At 38.3% G+C, this 20,149-nt stretch overlaps 1 protein-coding gene across 1 annotated transcript in view; it reads right to left on the bottom strand.

Annotated features, from left to right (window-relative positions):
* Positions 1 to 20,149, bottom strand: part of LOC102812209 (ATP-binding cassette sub-family A member 3-like) — a 135,009-nt gene that overhangs the window by 70,836 nt on the left and 44,024 nt on the right. The window contains exons 8-10 of the mRNA XM_006871990.1: positions 14,410 to 14,591; positions 13,355 to 13,495; positions 8,584 to 8,713 (exon numbers count right to left, since the gene is read on the bottom strand). Of these exons, the coding sequence (XP_006872052.1) occupies positions 8,584 to 8,713; positions 13,355 to 13,495; positions 14,410 to 14,591 (453 nt within the window). The remainder of the gene's footprint in view (positions 1 to 8,583; positions 8,714 to 13,354; positions 13,496 to 14,409; positions 14,592 to 20,149) is intronic.

Here is a 20,149-nt window from a genome sequence, read left to right as displayed (position 1 = left end):
AGGGGATTGGAACCATGGCAATGAAATGATATACGATGGAATGAATGTAAAACTAAAGTTCTCTCATGTAAACTATCATATAATTCACAAGAAAACATTAAACAAAACAAAAAGAACACTGGACAGCAAGCAGTAGCCAAGGACAGTTATTACTGATAGACAGCAGGCACCTGAGGCCAGCCCTACTATGTATTACACCCTTGAGAGGGTTCCCAGGAGTAACCTGGGAGGAGTCTGGGAAATTCCCTAAATCGAGGCGATGGAGCTGAAAGTCCAGGGAAGTCAAGGCAGTTAACGTCTGCAAGGCAGAGTAGCAGCGTGGTGCAGAGAGAGAACCCTGGAACTATTCAAATGGTCCCGTTCAAGTAGTTGCCTGAAGACTGATTAGTGCACACAGGCAGTAAAGATCATGAACAATATTTCTTTTTCTTTTTTCATGTCCAAATTTTTTTCTTTTGTATTGTGTTCATTCTTTTTAAAAAATAATAATTTATTAATTATATCTCCTAGAAACCCATATCAAAATATACAGTATTATTAATTTGATAATGTTTTGATATACAAGTAGAAATCATTATATAGCCAAAACAAAAATCTGATATTGTTTTGTTCTGATACTGCTCTCAGTAAACTGAGAGTTCATGAATGGATAAATAAAGACTTATGTATAAATAAAGAGAGTTCATGAATGGATCAATAAAGACTGTGGCCTGATTGTTATTCAATAGTCAAAACAAACAAATTGAATTCACATGTATCACCATATAGAGCCCTCACTGCAGCGCTGTAGGATAAGCACTGCACTGCTAAGCTCAAGGTGTGCGATTCAAACCCACCAGTCGCTCCTTTGAAATCCTATACAGGGTCACGATGAGTGGGACCCCATTGGACAGCACTATACAATAACAACAACAAAATAGTACAACGGTGTTTGGTTTTTTGCTTTTATAAAAATATTCAAAACACACAAATGGATACATATGTATACAAAATTTAAGAGGGATAGAAAAGGCACACATTATGCCCATGGAACAATCTTCTGATGATCATATTTTATAGTAATTCTTGGAGTCCCGGTGTAGCACTGTAGGATAAGCACTGGATTGATAACTGCAACGTTGGAGATTCAAACCCACCATCCACCCTTGGGAACCCTGTAAGGGTTGATCTGAGTTGGAACAGATTCAGCGGCATTTAACAAATTAAGCCAATGTTAGTGCTCCAATTATGTCCTTTTTCAAGAGTGTTTATGCTATTCTGGATCTTTCAAGTGTCCATATAAATTTTAGAGTCAACTCGTCAATTTCTACAAAAAGACTGCTGGCAGTTTGCTTAGGATTGCACTGAAGTTAGAGATCAAGTTCAGAAAAATGGATATTTTATTGATACAGAAACTTCCAAGAACATGCTTTATTTTTCCATTTTTTCCAGTTTTCTTTAATTTTTATCAGTAATGTTTTAGTTTTCAGGTCTAAATCTTGTATTCTTTTGTTAAATTTATCCCCATGCTATGTATTTTGTCAGCTTGAGGACTAAGGTGTGCCTGACCCAAGCCATGATATTTTCAATAACCTCATATGCATGTAAAAGCTGGACAGTGAATAAGTAAGACCGTAGAAGAATTCATGCATTTGAGTTATGGTGTTGGAGGAGAATATTGAAAGTGCCATGGACTGCCAAAAGTACCAATAGATCTGTTTTAGAAGAAGTCCAGCTAGAGTGCTCCTTGGAGGCCAGGATGGCCAAACTTCACTTCTCATACTTCGGACATATCATTAGGAGGGACCAGTCACTGGAGAAGGATATCATGTTTGGTAAGGTGGAGGGTCAGAGAAAAAGAGGAAGACCCCCAACGAGATGGACTGGCCAAGTGGCAGCATCGATGGACTCAAGCGTGGCAACAGTAGTGACGTTGGCCCAGGATCAGGCAGTGTTTTGTTCTGCTGTGCATAAGGTTGCTATGAGTCGGTACCGACTCAATGGCACCTAACAACAACAATGTATTTTGTCAGGTCATATCATCCCTCTTATCAAAATCCCGAAGTTTTTTTTGAATAAAAGCCAAAGGCCTTACAGTGCTCCACAAGACTCTTCTCATTTGTCATCCTCCTCACTGTCTCTGCTCCAGGCCCACAGGCCACCTCTGTTTCCCTTAGTACAGGTAGATGTTGTTACACTTACTGTCCCTGGATCTGGAATGCTTCCCATCACCCTGCCCCCATGTCTGTGTGGCTAACTCCCTCACTTTTTTCATCTTTGCTCAAATATCAACTTCTCTGACCATCCTCTGTCCCAAGTACCCTGATCCCTTAAGTTGCTCTACTTTTCCTTGTTATATTGTTGGTGTCTATTCTCTAACCAAGGAGCTCTGATAGCGTAGTGGTTATGAATTGGGCTGTGAACCAGAAGGTCAGCAGTTCGAAACTACCAGCTGCTCCGCAGGAGAAAGATGAGACTTTCTGCTCCCATAAAGATTTACACCCTCGGAAACCCTGTTCAGGGTCACTATGGGTTGGAAACGACTTGATGGCACTTAACAACAACAAAAACATTCTCTAATTTACCATTCCTTCCCCTCCCACTGCATGCAACCATCAAAGAAAGTTTCTTTTAGAGTGAAAACTTCTTCTTGATTTTTTACAATAGTGGTCTCATACAATACTTATCCTTTTGTGACTGACTTACTTCACTCAGCATTTCTTCCAGGTTCATCAGTGTTAATGAAGTATTTTACATAGTCTTAGTTGTTCTTTAATGTTGTATTCCATTGTGTGAATGCACCATAATTTGTTTGTTTATACATTCTTCCATTGATGCGTATTTAGGATGTTTCCAACTTTTTGCTATTGTGACTAGACAATGAACATATCTATCGAGTTGCAGTTGTAATTTTTCTAGGATATAAAGCAAGTAGAGAGATTGCTGGGTCATATGGTATTACTACTTCCAACGTTTTGGAAAGCACCAGATCATTTTCCATATGGTTGTACCATTTTACAATCCAACCAGCAATGAATGAGGATTCTGGTCTTTCCACACCCTGGCCAATGAGACTTAGAGATGTGAAAGAAAACATCAATGGTAGGGACAGAGTTCTTTCCTTTTTTAAAGCTATTAATGCTGGGGTGAGAAGTTATCTAGTTGCTATGATTTGCATGTTTCACTGGAGAAGGATATTATGTTTGGTAAAGTGGAGGGTTGGAGAAATATTCTCTTTTTTAAAATATTTTTTTAGTGTGAAAACCTTTCTTTACTTTTTACAATAATGGTCCCATACAATATTTGTCCTTTTGTGATTGATTAATATCACTCAGCATATTGTACTTACACACGTATCAGAGCCCCTAATGTATTTTTGTCTTTTCCTTAATGATCTTTATAATTCTAGGTTTTTCATTCTTTCTAGGTTCATCCATGTTATGGCATATTTGACAGATTCATCATTATTCTTCAAACTTGGGTTGTATTCCGCTGTGTGTATGTACCAATGTTTCCTTATCCATTCTTCCACTGATGGGCATTTAGCTTGCCTCCATTTTCTTGCTATTATGAATAGTGTTACAACAAATGTGGGTTTATTTGTGTTGTGGCTCTTATTTCTCTAGAATATTTACATAGTAGTGGGGTGGCTGGGTTATATGGTATTTCCATTTCTGACTGTTTGAGGACATTCCATACTGTTTTCTACAGGGAGTGCACTATTTTTCAGCCCCACAAGTATATGGGGGTTCCAGTATCTCCACAGCCTATCAGCTTTTGCTGTTTTTTCTTTTTTTTTTTTTTAACTGTGTTATTAATGCTGAGATGAGACGATACCTCACTGTGGCTTTGATTTGCATCTTTCTAATGGCTAGTGTTTTCAAACATTTCTTCATATATTTGTTGACTGACTGAACATCTTCTATTGTGAAATGTCTATTCATATAATTTGCCCATGTTTTAATTGAACTAGTTGTCTTTTTCTTGTTCAGGTGTTGAAGTTTTCAATAAATTTTAGAGGCTAGTTTTTTTCTGATGAGTCATTGCCACACACACACACACAAATCTCAGTCTGTGGGTTCTCTTTTTAATCTTCCGGTCAAATTTTTTGATGCACATGAGTGTCTAATTTTTAGGAATTCACAGTCATCTGGTTTGCCTTCTTCTGTTTGTGTGTTTTATTTATGTTTGATAGTGTACTTACTCATGTATCAGAGCCCTTAAGTTCATCCCCATTGTTTCATTGATGGTCTTTATAGTTCTAGGTTTTACATTTAGGATTTTTGTTCATCTTGAGTTTGTTTTTGTGAATAGTGTGAGATATTGATCTTGTTTCATTCTTTTGTATATGGATATCCAGATGTTGCAGCCACATTTGCTAAAGAGAATATCTTTTTTCCATGTTTCTGCCCATTTTAAGAGACCAGGTGGGTGAATGTTCTACTGGTTATTCAATTCTGTTCCATGATCTATGTATTTGACGACTATGACTATGTAGGCAACTTTGAGATCAGGAATGAGAGAGGACTCTTACTTTGTTGTTCTCCTTTAGTAATGCTTTCCTTACACAGGGTATATTTACTTTCCATACAAACTTGGTGTTTAATTTTTTCAATCTCTTTAAATAATGGTGTTGGAATCTGGAATGGGATTGCATTATATTTGTAAATATTACTTTGGGTACTATTAACATTTTCACAATGTTAAGCCTATCAAATAGCATGATATATTCTTCCTTTTATGTGAGTCTCTTATTTTCTTGTGGCAGTGTTTTGTAGTCTTCTTTGTATAGGTTTTTGTTTCTCTGGCTAGATTTATTCCTAAGTATTTCATCTTTCACCAGGGCTGTATTTTTTCACCAGATTTATTCCATTTGTATGCAGAGGAAATATTCTGAAAACTAGATTATATGCAGAAAAGTGTGCCATCAGGATTGTTGGAAGACTCATTAACAACCTGCGACATGCAGATGACAAAACTTTGCTTGATGAAAGTGAAGATAACTTAAAATACATACTGATGAAGATCAGATAAGAGCCTTCAGCATGGATTGTACATCAATGTAAAGAAAACAAAAATCCTCATCACTGGACTAATAAATAACATCATGATAAATGGAGTAAGATTGAAGTTGTCAAAGATTTCATTTTGCTTGGATCTACCATCAACACTCATGAAAGCAGAGTCAGGAAATCAAACTACATACTATACTGGGGAAATGTGCGACACAAGACCTCTTTAAAGTGTTCATGAGCAAATACACCAGTTTGAGGGCTAAGGTGCACCTGACCTAAGACATGGTATTTCCAATGGCCTCATATGCACATAAAATTTGGACAATTAATTAGGAAGACTGTAGAAGAACTGATGCATTTGAGTTATGATGTTGTAGATGAATATTGAAAATATCATGGACTGCCAGATGAACGAACAAATCTGTCATGAAAGAAGTGCAGCCAGAATGATCCTTAGAAGTGAGGATGGAGAAATTTCATCTTTGGACATGTTTTCATAAGAGATCAGTTCCTGGAAAAGGACATTATGCTTGGTAAAATGGAGGGTCAGTGAAAAAGAGGAAGACACCCCCCCTCCCCCCAATGGGATGGATTGACACCTTGGCAGCAGCAGTGGGCTTAAGCATAACAACCACAGTGAGGATGGCTCAGAACTGGGCAGCATTTCATTCTGTTGGGCATAGGATCATTATGAGTCAAAACAAACTCTCTAGCACTTAACCAACAACATTTTAAATGGTATCATTGTCTTGATTTCCTTTTCAGAGTTTTCTTTGTATAAAGGAATCCAGCTGATGTTTGCATGTTGATCTTGTAGTCTGTCTCTTGAATGAGTCTTTCAATGAGTTCCAATACTTTTTTGCGGCATCGCTAGAATTTTCTGTGTAAAGAATCATATCATCTGCAAATAGAGAATTTTTCTTCTTCTTTGCCAATATAGATGCCTTTGTTTATTTTTTTCTTGTCTTATTATTCAGGCTTTGACTTCCAGCAAAATATTGAATGTTGTTGTTGTTGTTGTGAAGTGCCGTCGAGTCAGTTCCGACCCATAGCGACCCTGCTATAGAGTTTCCGAGGAGCAGCTGGTGAGCTTGAACTGCCACCCTTGCAGTTCAAACGGCTTTGCAGTCTGGCACATTAACCCACATCACCACACCAGTACTCCAAAACATTGAATAATGTCCTATATAATGTCCTATATCAAGTCTCCTATTCAATATTCAATAATTATATAGGCCATTCTTGTCTGGTTCCAGTTCAAAAGAGGAATGCTTTCCATTTCTCTTCACTGACAGTAATACTGGCCATTGGTTTTGCCTATATGTCCTTAATTAAGCTGAGAAATTTCCCTTCTATTGCTATTTTGTTGATTGTATTTATCTTAAATGGTGTATTTTGTCAAATGCATTTTCTGTGTCACTTCATATGTTGATGTGATTCTTTTCCTTCGCTTGATTTATGTGGTGGGTTAGGTTTTTTTTGTTTTTTTAATATTGAACCATTTTTACATTTCTTGTATGAATCACACTTTCCATAATTTTTTAATCCATTTTTCCTGTGAACTTTTTGAAATCCCTTGTATTTACTGAACATTTTCCTGTGTTTCATGCCTCTAAATATATTACACACAAAGTTGGTTTCAACTGCAAGGTCACCAGTTCAAGTTCACCAGCTGCTCCTCGGAAACCCTGTACAGGGTTGCTATGGATTGGAACTGACTCCATGGCACTTAACAACAACAACAATAACAAGGGGAAGGGTATGGTTAAGTTCATTATGCAAATGAATAAACTGAAGGCCAAAACCAATTCACTCAAGTAGCTTTGCCATAGATGGGATTCAAACACAAATTTCTTTTCCTTTTACAATTTTTCTCATATGAAGTTCTGGTGTGGCACTGTAGGATAAGCACTGGACTGCTAACCAAAATGTTGGCAGTTCAAACCCACCAGCTGCTCCTCGGAAACCCTATGTTATTTTGTTGTTGTTAAGTGCCGTCGAGTCAATTCTGACCCATAGCGACCCTGTATAGGGTTTCCAAGGAGCAGCTGGTGAGCTTGAACCACCGACCTTTCAGTCCAAACGGCTTTGCAGTCTGGCGCATTAGCCCACAGCGCCACACCAGGACTGTTATTTATTGTCCCAAAATTGTGTTTTCAGACAGTTATATATAGAGACAGAGGCCTGGTGTAGCCCATGAGTCATAACCGACTCCATGGCATTTATCAACAACACCAACATCTGTTATATATTTAAAATACATGGTCTTTCTTTCTGTCTCTGTTTTGGGTAAGAGATAGTACTGGTCTCTTTTGGGTGGCTTCAGTCTCCTACAAATCCACAGATGGTTTCAGCCTCCTCTCTCAGGATGCTACATACTGTTGTGCTTTGTGTAAGTTTGCTGAATTAAAACAATTGAGTTAGTTATTTAGGAAAGAACCAAACTAACATTCACTAAATACCTACCATGTATCAAGTTGTTGTTGTTGTTGTTAAGTGCCGTCGAGTCGGTTCCGACCCATAGCGACCCTGTACAGGGTTTCCGAGGGTGTAAATCTTTACGGGAGTAGAAAGCCTCATCTTTCTCCCGCGGAGCGGCTGGTAGTTTCGAACCGCTGACCTTAAGGTTCGCAGCCCAATTCGTAACCACTACGCTACCAGAGGTCCTTATCAAGTACTGTGCTAAAATTTTTCAAATACTTATTTAAACCTCAGAACAACCTTGTAAGGGAGGTATTACTATTTTTCTTCTTAGAGATGAGAAAAACAATACTCAGGAACTCCCAGGGGAACACAGTAGATCTGATATTTGAAATCAGGTTAGTGTGACTTTAGCATCCGAGTTATAGGTATATAATAATGTACACAAAGCCTGAGACAATACAAAATCAAATCATCACAGAATAAAGTAGGGTTGGACTATTAACTAGAAATGCATCTGGTTGCACATAACAACAACAACAACAACAAATAACAAGCGTCTTAAACCTAAAGGTTTTCGTTTTGCTTGTACATTAAGAAGTCTAAACATAAGTATGCCAAGACGATATAGGAGCGGAGTGATAAACCAGGTACACTTTTGTTTTTCTGTTTGATCATTCGCAGTAACTGGGTTTATCTTTATTTACAGTCAGAAAAGAGCTGCTGTCCCAATAGCCATCCCTTCTCCATTCAAACCAGAAAGGGGCAAAAGGAAAGGGCAAAAGCTGTCCCCAGCTTATTTAGGAAGGGAAACCTGCCCCTATATTTCACTACCAGGTGATTATCTTTACCTACAAAGAAGGTATTTCACTTAACATTTTGTTCAGTAGAGAAATCCAGAGGAAAAAGGGGTTGGCAAGAGTGTTGTTGAGTGAATCAATGTTAGAATCGGTCACAGGTGATTTTTTGCAAAGCATGCTTCCTCTTCACAAAACAGTGAAGACTGATAAATGACTGTTTTCGTAGGTAACAATGAAATATGCATCAACTCAAAAGTCAGGAGCTAAGTGAAGTCTTGATAACATGATATGACTTAATCACACTTGTAGGTCTTGGAAATACAGAGCTGTACCGAGCAGATCTCTGGAAGGTGAACAAACAAACATACCTGACAGCACAGACAAGAGAGTGGTCTTTCCTGCCCCGTTCTGTCCTAGAATAGCAGTGATATGCCCCTCATATAAGTTCAGACTCAGGCCTCTCACTGCTTCTTTGAAAGTATTCTCTGCCATAAAGATCTGTGGAGAAGGTAAAAATCACAAAATCAAACAACAAAAACTTTCTTTTTCATGTCAGAAAAACTTTCTAATAGAAGAATGTGATACTTCAGATGATTTAGAGATGTTCTCTCTAGAATACAAACACTTTAACTGCACACTGTAATGCTGAAGGAAAGTTTATGTGTCTATTCAGAGGTACCTCAGAATTTTCTTATGGAAAAACAGCACTTACCTATAATTCCCAGTAGCTCATAATATAGAGTTTAAACAAAAAGGCAAAGGAAAGATAGAGTAGGAATCTCATGACTTGAAAGGACATTATAAATAAACAAACAATTATTCAATATATACATTTTAAATAGATTCATGAATTGTATTTGAAAGACACACTTTTTAAATCTGCAGAAGAAAATATAAGCTAACATGATAAACTCAGGCTAAAAAGCACAAATAACTCTAACCCTATATCAAAACATAAAGCTTCTCTATAAAAGGTATTAGGAACAAAATGTTTTTTAAAGTTAAAAGACAAGCCATAAACTAGAAGTTATTTTTCTTCAAATGTTTTATACTTCATTGAGATGTATTTCTCATAACATAAAATTAATCCATTTAAAGAGTTTAGACTTCAGTGATTTTTAGTTTATTCAGAGCTGGGCAACCACCATCACACTCTGATTTTTGAATATTTTCAGCTGACCAAAAAGAACCCCTAATCTCATGAGAATCATTCCCCATTCCCACTCCCCCACTCAGCTTCCCCAGCCCTAAGCGACTACTAATCTATTTCTGTCTCAATGCATTTGCCTATTGTATATATTTCATATAAGTAGCATCATAATATGTGGTTTTGTTACTGGATTCTTTCACCTGTGTTGTACTCTGAATGAGTGCTTTATTCCCTTCTATTGATGAGTAACATTCCACTAGATGGATATTCATTTCTCCTCACTGACTATCTTGTTATCTGATATTTTGCATTTATGACAATAGTAAAATATCTACGATTCAACTATATTGCACTTTAACAACATAAACCTGGCAATAACGAATGCTGCGGCTGTGATGGTTAAGGTTTGTGTCGACTTGGCTGGACCATAATTCTCAGTGGTTTGACAGTTATGTGATGATGTAATGTGAACGTTACCTAATAATATACTCAGGCTCCATTTTGTCCTCTGGTGTGGTCATCTTCTTTTTCCCTGTATCACCAATTTTCCAATAACGGCCTGGTCTTTGGAACGTAATAATGTTGTTAAGTGAGGAGTAGATTCCGTTTGTTCATTTGTCAATGCTTGATGACATTTAGGTTGTTTCTACTTTGGGTCTATTATGGATAATGTTGCTGTGAACATTTGTGCACAAATATTTGCTTAGACACATGTTTTCATTTCTCTTGGGTAGATGCCTAGTAGTAGAATTACTGAGTCATGAGGAAACTCCTTGACTTTTGGACTCTTTTCATCTTGAAAGCTACAGTTGCATCACTTTGATTCTATTATTATATCTCTTCTGGTTCTGACTTCTCTGCCTCCAGATTTCACTTATAAGGATCCTTGTGCACACAGTCAGTCCCCAATTTACAATAGGGTTCCATTCCAATGCTTACTCCGTGGTAACTCGGTCTGACATAAGTTGAAGACTCCTTTTTTTTTTTTAGTGTCTTTATGACTTTTGCCTTTTGAAGTTGGAAACATCTTGCAATAATTTATGTGAACAGGGAAAGGTAAAAACATTTACTGCCCTCTCCACCCAGGAGACAAGCTAAAATGTTCATCGGGTTACTGAGTGGGACCAATCCTCTGGTTCCCTCCTGTCTTCAAACAGGTCTGCAACCTAACCTCTCCCCGATTTGGACCCCATGTAATTCTGCACTGCCCTATATTCAGGGATCAGAATCTGGAGAAATTAGCTCCTCTGAACCTGGCTTAATAAAATCTGAAACTCTGCTTCACCTCTCCAAGTGGCCTTGGTTTCTTCAATGACAGATCAAGAGCTGCGGTGACATTCTCAAATCTGAAACTGCTGTAACATATGTATTACTTTTTACTAGTGATAACATGTACAAAAAGACCCCAATATATATATGTGGTCAAAAGTTTGGTTTGTTGTAACTGGAATACATTGTAAATCAGGGACATTGGGCCACCTAGTTAATTCATGGTAATCTCCACATCTTGAAACCCTTAATTTAATCACATTTACTAAATCCCTTTTGCATGTAAAGAAACATATTCAAAGGTTCAGGAGTTAGGACAGCTACATCTTATGGAGTGGATCATTATGTTACTTAGTGTATATCCTATGGTGGTGGTGGTGATGTGCCATGGCATCAGTTCTGACCCATAGCGACCCTATACAGGGTTTCTGAGGCTGTAAATCTTTACAGGAGCAGAAAGCCTCATCTTTCTCCCACAGAACAGCTGGTAGTTTCGAACTTCTGACCTTGCGGTTCCCATCCCAATTCATAACCACTACGCTAGGATATCCTATGGACTGGAACATTATGCTACCTAGTACGTATTCTGTGTAGTGGAATATTATGCTACAGCCTGTCTTCTGGCTTGCACATCCATCCCACATGCAATATATTTTCACCCCATTATCAAACCCACTATAGCATCAACTCAGAGTCCCAAATTTCATTTAAAGTTCAACTCCAAAAAGTGCCAAGTCTCATACTAATAAGGTCTAAGTGAAACTATGGGTTTGATTCATCCTGGGGAAATTTTTTCATCTCTGGATTTGTGAAACAAGAAAACAAGTTATCTGGCCCTAAAATACAATGCCAGGAGAGGCATATGATAGCAATTATAGAATAATTCTCATTTTAAAAAGGAGAAAATGGAAGGTAAAAAGAAGTAATCAGACCCCAGCATTTTTGAAATACCATCAGAGAAACAACATTAGGTTTCAGAGTTTAAGAATAATCCTCAATCTATCATCTGGGTTTATAACTCTGCCCTTTGGACTTGAGATTCTGTTTTCTGAGTCATCCTTTTTTATGAAATGTGACAGGCCTTGGTAGTTGAATAGTTTACCAGTCCATTGCCTGCCTGTGAAGTGTTAGGTGTCTGATAGCCTTCTTTCATTTCATCCTTTCTCTGTCTCTTTCATCCCAAACTAGCAGGTTTCGGCTATACACGGGGAATTATCCAGAACCTTTGTACCCCCCATGTATATCACAGGGATTCACTCCATTACACAGGTGGCTCTACCGCAGATATTTTCTGGACAATCCAGTCTCCATTCCTGACTTCTGTTGAGATGGTTGAGGGGATTCATGGGTCACATGCTTAATTAAATTCATCAAGATGTCCTCTTCCAAAGTTCTAGCAAAAGGTTGTCTACCAGTAGCTTGTATTTCCCCAGCATGCTTTCCTACAGTGAATCTATATGTGATATATAAATACAATCATCAAACTAGGGAGCGAAGCAAACTTCTACAACATGATACAGAAGATGTGTGAAAAACACAAAGCTAACATCATGCTCACTGGTGAAAGTAAAGGAAAGTTTTCCCCTTAAGATCAGGAACAAGACAAAGATGCCCAACACAGTACTGGAAATTCTAGCCACAATAACTAGGTAATTAAAAGAAATAGAAGACTCACAAATTGTAAAAGAACAGGTAAAGCTATCAATATTAGCAGATGACATAATCCTGTAAGTAGAAAATCCCAAGGAATCCACACATAAAGCTTACTAGAATGAGTAAAAAATGAGTATATTTGCAGAGTAAAATATTAATATGTAAAAATCAGCTATGCTACTATATACCAGGAATGAACAATTTGGAAAGAAAATTAAGCAACCAGTTCTATTAACAAGCATCCAACAATATAATAAAATAGACAGGAATAAATTAATCAATAAAGTGAAAAACATGTAAACTAAAAACTACAAACCATTGCTACAAATGAAAGAATACCTAAACAAGGAAAAAGCCTTGCTGTGTTCATAGATTGAAGGCTTAAAATTGCTCGATGTTGCTGTATAAATCTTCACCCAAAACACAATAAAATATCTAAAAATAGTGTTTCAATGGCAATATATCCAAAGTGATCTATAGCGTCAACGTAATCCCTATCAAAATCCTAATGGCAGTTTTTACAGAACTAGAAAAATCTATCCTCAAATTCATACGGAATCTAAAGCTAAAACCCAAACCCTGTGACATAAAGCTGAAACTGACTCAGAGACCCTAGAAGACAGAGCAAAATTGCCCCATATTGTTTCCAAGACCATTAATCTTCACAGAAACAGACTCCCACATCGTTCTCCCTCAGAGTAGCTGGTAGGCTCAAACCACCAACTTTTTGATTAGTAGCCAAGTACTTTAGCCACTGTATTATCCTCTGTTGAACGTAAAAGCATCCCAAATAGTGAAACCGTTTCTTAAAAAAATGTTTTAAGAAAAGCAAGATACACAAATAGTATGATTTTAAATGTAAATTCATATACATACATTAAAACATCTTGGAATGAAATAAAATTAATGCATTAATAGTGGTTTTCTCTGTTAAGAGCATGGCTAATCAATATTTTTTATACTTTCTTAATTTTCAACAATGGAAATATGTTTACATTAAGAGGGAAAAAAAGCATTTAAAACAACACTTCAAGACTCATTGGGTAAATGACCCATGGAAACAGTACCTTGGATAGATTTTTGATTTGAATACCAGCCACCAAATTTTCAGGTTCAGGTTCAAATAATTCGGCATAATGTTTCTCAATACCTAAATGTTTCTTCCTCCTGGTCAAAGTGGATTTTGCATTCTCATTCCAGTAGGAACACTACGAAAAGCAAAATTTAGATTACTTCATTGTATCTTAATATGAGGGGGCTTTAAAAAGTTTGTGGGAAATCGGAATTAAAAGATAATGGAAAATTTCTACGCATTTCTTGAAGTGCCCACATATATAGCATCAAATTACTTTGAGAAATAAAAACAATATGATTTTATGAATTGTTCCTCCATCATTAACATAAACTCAGCTACGCTCTAAGTTTCCTAGCTAATCTTTGGAGTTTCTGTTGTCAACTGGAATTTCCTAGATAGTTCTGAATGGCTGCACAATGCTTACACAGAAGAATGTAATCAGTGTCACTGAAATGTGCATATAGAAATTGTTGAATTGGTGTATGTTCTGCTGTGTATATTCTCAACAACAACAAAAGCAATATGATTTTGTTTTGTGGACAGTGATAATCTAAATATTCTAAATATCTAATTCTAGATACAACTAGATGTTTGTTTTCTATAACCAATCAATTTTAGATTTGAGCTCAGAAATACAGAATTTTAGCTCTACACTGGACCACCATTCCCCAAATTTTAAAATAATTATTTGATTACTCAGAGAAATTTAGTATCTCTAGAATTCAGATCCAATTTCTTAGGCTATTTTGACAGAAAAAAAAGGACCTCTGGGCCTTTTAAAAATTATATATATTTAAAATTCATGGCATAGTTTGCATTCTCAGAAATAGTATTTAATTTTATTTCTATAGTTTTTATTTTATATATCTCAAAGAATAGAGATTACAATCTAATCAATCAGTTCAGTCTAATCAATTTCAGTCTAATCATCTAACTGGAAATGGTGGGTTTGAGTGGTGCTAACTGGCTATTTGATTCCCTTAATGGTAAATCATTGTAACTTTAAACCCAGAAAGAAATTTTATTCCTGTAAGATTTAAAACATACCTTGCCAAAAAAGTACCAAGGTTGAGGCACACCATAATCTCCTGGAAAAACAGCTTCTACATACCAGATTACTACAGCATATAAAAAAGCATCTGCCAACAGCATCACCATCACATGGCCAAAAGCAAAGTCATCATTAAGGTTGAATGGCTTTTTGAGGTTTCGCCATTTAACTCCAACTCCTAAAACATTAGCAAGAGACAGTTATTTTATATGTCAGACTTGATTAGAATTATCCTTAAGATAATTGACTAAACCAAGAATAAAAGTAAAGGTTGTTGTTAGGTGCTGTTGAGTTGGTTCCAACTCATAGTGACCCTGTGTAAACAGAAGGACGCACTACCTAGCCCGGAGCCATCCTCACAGCTGTTGTGGTTGGGGCCACTGTTGCTGCCCCTGTGTTTTGTTTGTTTGTTTTTAAGTTTTTATTGTGACTTGAGTGAAAGTTTATAGGGCATATCATCAGTTTTACATTCAACAAATCATACACCTTGTTTCATTACAATGATTATAATCCCCTCCATGTACCATCAGTTAACAGTATTTCTTTCTATTCATTTTAGCTCTTTTTTTTTCTTAAACACTCAGGCATATATAATAATTTACACCACCAAAGGGCACATTCTGCAAGTCTGCCTCCTGTCCGCCAGCTCTCAGTTTCTCTTTCCATGAAGCTAGAGTCCTCAGCTGCTCCCTCTCTCCATGTCCCCATCTCTGCCTCCATCTCTGGTGTCACTACTTCTCTGGCTAAGACCCTGCATTCCACTTGTGCTCTTCTTCCTTGATGGTCCTAGGGTCCTCTGTTCCTGGACTATAAAATTAACTACTCTCCCATTTTTTTTAACAAAACTTTTACAATTGTGAGGGTCACAATTAGTCATGATAACAATTACTCACTATAGAATCATAAGAATCTTATCCCCATTTCTTTTTACCAGACCCAACTATACAAGATGAAAACTATTCAGTGGGGACGCTATCTTTCCTCACACACTCTTAAACTAAACTCCCTCTTGAAACCAGTCACTTTGTGCCTTTATTTCTCCCTCATTTTAATTGCATTGATACTTGACATGAAGACTTCTTCCCTCTCTGTTGGTATTTAGAGTTACTACCTCTATGAGTATATGTCAAGTTCATCAAATTGTAGCAATTTACCCTCGTTTCCTTTATCAAAAATTGTTTTGTTTCTTTTTTTATCTTCCTCTAGTCGAGTTCTGATTATCAAGTCATCAAGGCTAGGTCAAATAGGTTCTATCTGCAAGCCTGGATGTTCTTGTGTGTCTCCCCTTACTTCATACCAGCTGATGCTTCATTCTCAGCTCTAGCCCTCTGTGGCTATGTCCTTGTCCATGGACTCAGGAATCCCTAGGTCTCACCACACTTTGGACCAACCAGCCCTTCCTCTTCTCTCTCATCTCCAGGTCAACGGGAGCCTATGGAACATGGTTGAACTCAGCCCTTTCTTCATGGCTGCCTTTCCCCCTCTTCCACTCACCAGTAGACCAATGTGGTTGTCAACAAGCTTACATGCCTGCTCATCTGTTCTCTTTGAGTTTCAGTTTTAGAGGGAGCCACTGTGTCTTTGGAGTCCTGGTGTGGTGCTGTGGGTTAATGCGCCAGATTGCAAAGCCGTTTGAACTGCAAGGTTGGTGGTTCAAGCTCACCAGCTGCTCCTTGGAAACCCTATTCAGGGTCGCCATGGGTCAGAATCGACTCAACAGCACTTGACAACAACTGTATCTTTGAGTGCCTTCCAACCTGAGAGCTGACTCATTTTCAGGTGGGATATCATGTCGTACTGTTATTTATGAGGTTTTCAGTGACTGACCTTTCAGAAGTGATCCGCTTCTACGTCTTCCTTGTGTGTCTTAGTCTAAATGCTCTGCTGAAACCTGTTCAATATGAGAGGCCCTAGTGTTGTTGTTAAGTGCTGTCGAGTTGTTTCCAACACATAGCGACCTGTATAGTGTTTCCGAGGAGCAGCTGGTGAGTTTGAACCACCAATCTTGAGAGTCAAACTGACCTTGCTTATCCTACAGCTTCAGCACCACACCAGGATTCGATGCGTGACCCTACTGGTACTGAAAATAGTGACGGCATAGCTTCCAGCACACAAGCCATCACAGTGCAGGAAACTGACAAGTGAGTGGTACTGCTTCCTTACTACTTTTTTAAATATTTGCTGCTATTTTATTGGAGTCCTGGTGTGGCACTGTAGGATAAGCACTGACTACTAATTACAAGAAGTCCTGGTGTGGTGCTTCAGGTTAATGCGCTGGGCTGCCAAGTCAGTTTGAACTGCAAGGTCGGCGGTTCAAGCTCACCAGTCGCTCCTTGGAAACCCTACACAGGGTTGCTGTGAGTCAGAACCAACTTAATGGCACTTAATAACAACACCACCTAATTACAAGATCAGTGATTAAAACCCACCAGCGGCTCCTTAGAAACCCTATACAGGGTTGCTGTGAGTCAGAACCAACTTAATGGCACTTAATAACAACACCACCTAATTACAAGATCAGTGATTAAAACCCACCAGCGGCTCCTTAGAAACCCTATACAGGGTTGCTATGAGTCAGACCCAACACAAAGACACTTAACAATAACAACCACAAGCTATTTTATTGGGTATTGCTTTTTTTAGTTTGGCAGCTTATATTTCAAATTATTTGTGACTTGAAATCTCAAACCCATAACTGCTCATACTTCATTTTGATTTTAGGAAGAAGGACTTACACAGAGAGTGCAAATCCTTTAACGGAAAAATTATTTTCAGTTATTGCTATTTTATTATAACATAGCAAAAACATTACCAAAGAGTGTGGCACTATGGATCAATGCGCCAGACTGCAAGGTTGGTTTGAACAGCAAAGTCTGTGGTTCAAGCTCACCAGTTGCTCCTTTGAAACCCTGTACAGGGTCGCTATGAGTCGGAGCACAGAATTTCCAGTCCCTTTGTCACTCCCAGAACATAATTAAGTAAATCAGAACAGCTGGTAGCTGCCCGGGATAGACCTTGACCCTCTCCCTTATTGCGTGCAATGCTGTAATCAATAGAGCCTATGGGGCTACCAATGGACCCTTCATTTCTAAGGTGAAGAGGGTGGCATTAGAAGACTGCTCCTGTTAGTCACATAGAGTAAGGATTACATGTAGTACCAGGAAGCAGCTCTGGGTTTGGGCTTTGGATTCCTCTAGAGGTGAATGCATATGAGTCCTGATGTGGCACTGTGGGTTAATGCACTGGACTACAAAGTTGGTTTGAATCACAAGGTCGGCAGTTCAAGCTCATCAGCCACTCCTCGGAAACCCTATACAGCGTCACTATGGGTTGGAACTGACTTGATGGCACCTAACAACAAACAGGTGAGTACCACTTACCTATCAGTTTGTATTGTGTTGGCTTATGTGTTGCAGTGTCCCTGATATTTTAAATGTCATCAGGGTCACCCAGGGTGAACAGGTTTCAACAGAGCTTCCAGAATCAGACAAACTAGAGAGAAGGAGGGGCAGACTATTTCTGAATGGTTAGCCACTGAAAACCATATAGCAGCAGAATACAGTTCTATATGGAACCCTGGTGTGGCACTAATGCTGGTGTAGGATAAGTACTGGACTACAAGGTTGACTTGAACCACACGCTGGTGCTTCAAACCCACCAGCTGCTCCTATAAAACCCTATACATGGTCGCTGTGAGTTGGAACCGACTTGACAGCACTTAACAATAATAGTCAGATATAGTGTTGGAAGATGAAACATTATGAATAGTAGGAGGACACTGTCAGGTATAATGCCAGAAGATGAGCCCCTTAGGGTGGAAGGCACTCAAAATACAACTGGGGAAGAGCTGCTTCCTCAAATTAAGGTTGACCATATTAACATGGGAGTCCTGGTGTGGCACTGTCGGATAAGCACTGAACTGCAACATCAGTTTGAACCACAAGGCCGGCAGTTCAAACTCACCAGCTGCTCCTTGGAAACCCTATACAGGGTCACTGAATTGGAATCAACTTGACAGCACTTAACAACAACAACATAATAGTAATAATAATAACACGAATGAAGTAAAACTTTCAGGACCTTCATTTGATGATGGGACACAACTCAAAATGAGGAGGAACAGCTGCATCCATTAATAAATAGAACACAGAAATGTACAAAGTAGGAATCTAGGAAAATTGGGGGTAGTCAGCAATGATATGGACTGCAGAAAGACTGACATCATATGCATTAGTGAGTGGAAACAGACTGGTACTGATCATTTTGATTGGATCCTCAATCAACACTCATGAAAGCAGCAGTCAAGAAATCAAATGAGGCATTGCATTAGGCAAATCTGGTGCAAAATACCTCTTTTTAAAGTGTTTAAGATCCAAAATATCAATTTGAGGACTGAGGTGCACCTGACCCAAACCATGGTATTTTCAGTTGCCTCATATACATGTGAAAGTTGGACAATGAATAAGGAAGACTGGAGAAGAACCATTTAACTTATGGTGTTGGAGAAAACTATTTAAAAAGCGCAAACAATCTGCCTTGGAAGAAATGCTGTCAAAAGGCTTCTTAAAAGGCAGGGTGTCTAATACTTTGGACATGTTATCAGGAGGGACCAGGACCAGTTCCTGGAGAAAGACACCATGCTTGGTAAAATGGAGAAGGATCGGTGAAAAGGAGGAAACCCCCCAATGAGATAAACTGACAGTGGCAGGAGTAGTGGGCTCAAATGTAACTGTTGTGAGGATGGCACAGGTCTGGGCAACGTTTCCGTCTGGTTGTGCACAAGGTCACTATGAGTGAGAACTTACTCCAAGGCACTTTAACAATAACAATAGAGGATCACATGCTCTCTCTTGAAATGGTTGAACATTAACCATTTCTTTTTGACTCTGTGTGTTCCTTCTATCTTCTTTTGATGCTTTCTTTCTGCATCATTCAATATTTTGCCCGTTTGCTATAGAAGCCTTCAATATTACAAATTGAGGCTTGACTTTTTCTTCAGTTCTTTCAGCTTGAGAACTGCTAAAGGTGTTCTTCCCTTTTGGTTTTCGAACCCCAGGCTTTTGCACATGTCATTATAATCCTTGACTTTGTCTTCTTGAACTGCCCTTCACAATTTTCTGTTCAGCTTTTTTACTTCCTCATTGCTTCCATTTGCTTTTGCATCTTTATACTGGAGAGCAAGTTTCCTTCTCTTCTGACATCCATTTTGGTATTTTCCTTCTTTATGGTCTTCTTAAGGACCTTCTCCTTTTTTCTTGTATGATGTTCATGATGTCATCTCACAACTCTTCTGGTATTCAGTCATTAGTATATAATGTATCAGATCTGCTCTTGAAATGATCTGTAAATCCAGGTGGGATATGTTCTCAAGGTCAAATTTTGGCTCTTGTGGGCTTGTTTTTATTTTCCTCAGCTTCAGCCTGAGCTTGCGTATGAGCAATTGATGTGTCTGCCCCTGGCCTTGTTTTGGCTGATGATATGGAGCTTTTCTACTGTCTCTTCCCACAGATGTAGTCAATTTTATTTGTGTGTAGTCAATTTGGTAAGTCCATGAGTATAAGCATCTTGCATGTTGTTTAAAAAAGGTATTTGCAACGAAGAAGTCATTGGTCTTGCAGATTTCTATCATAGGATCTTCAGCATCATTTCTATCACCAAGGTCACATTTCCAGTTATTGATCCTTCCTCTTTGTTTCCAACATTTGCATTCCAATCCCCAGTAGTTATCAATGAATC

This window comes from Chrysochloris asiatica, unplaced genomic scaffold (assembly GCF_000296735.1).
Source record: "Chrysochloris asiatica unplaced genomic scaffold, ChrAsi1.0 scaffold00178, whole genome shotgun sequence".
NCBI lineage: Eukaryota > Metazoa > Chordata > Mammalia > Afrosoricida > Chrysochloridae > Chrysochloris > Chrysochloris asiatica.
The sequence above is the reverse complement of the archived record's forward strand: the minus strand, read 5'-3'. Positions and strand labels throughout refer to the sequence as shown.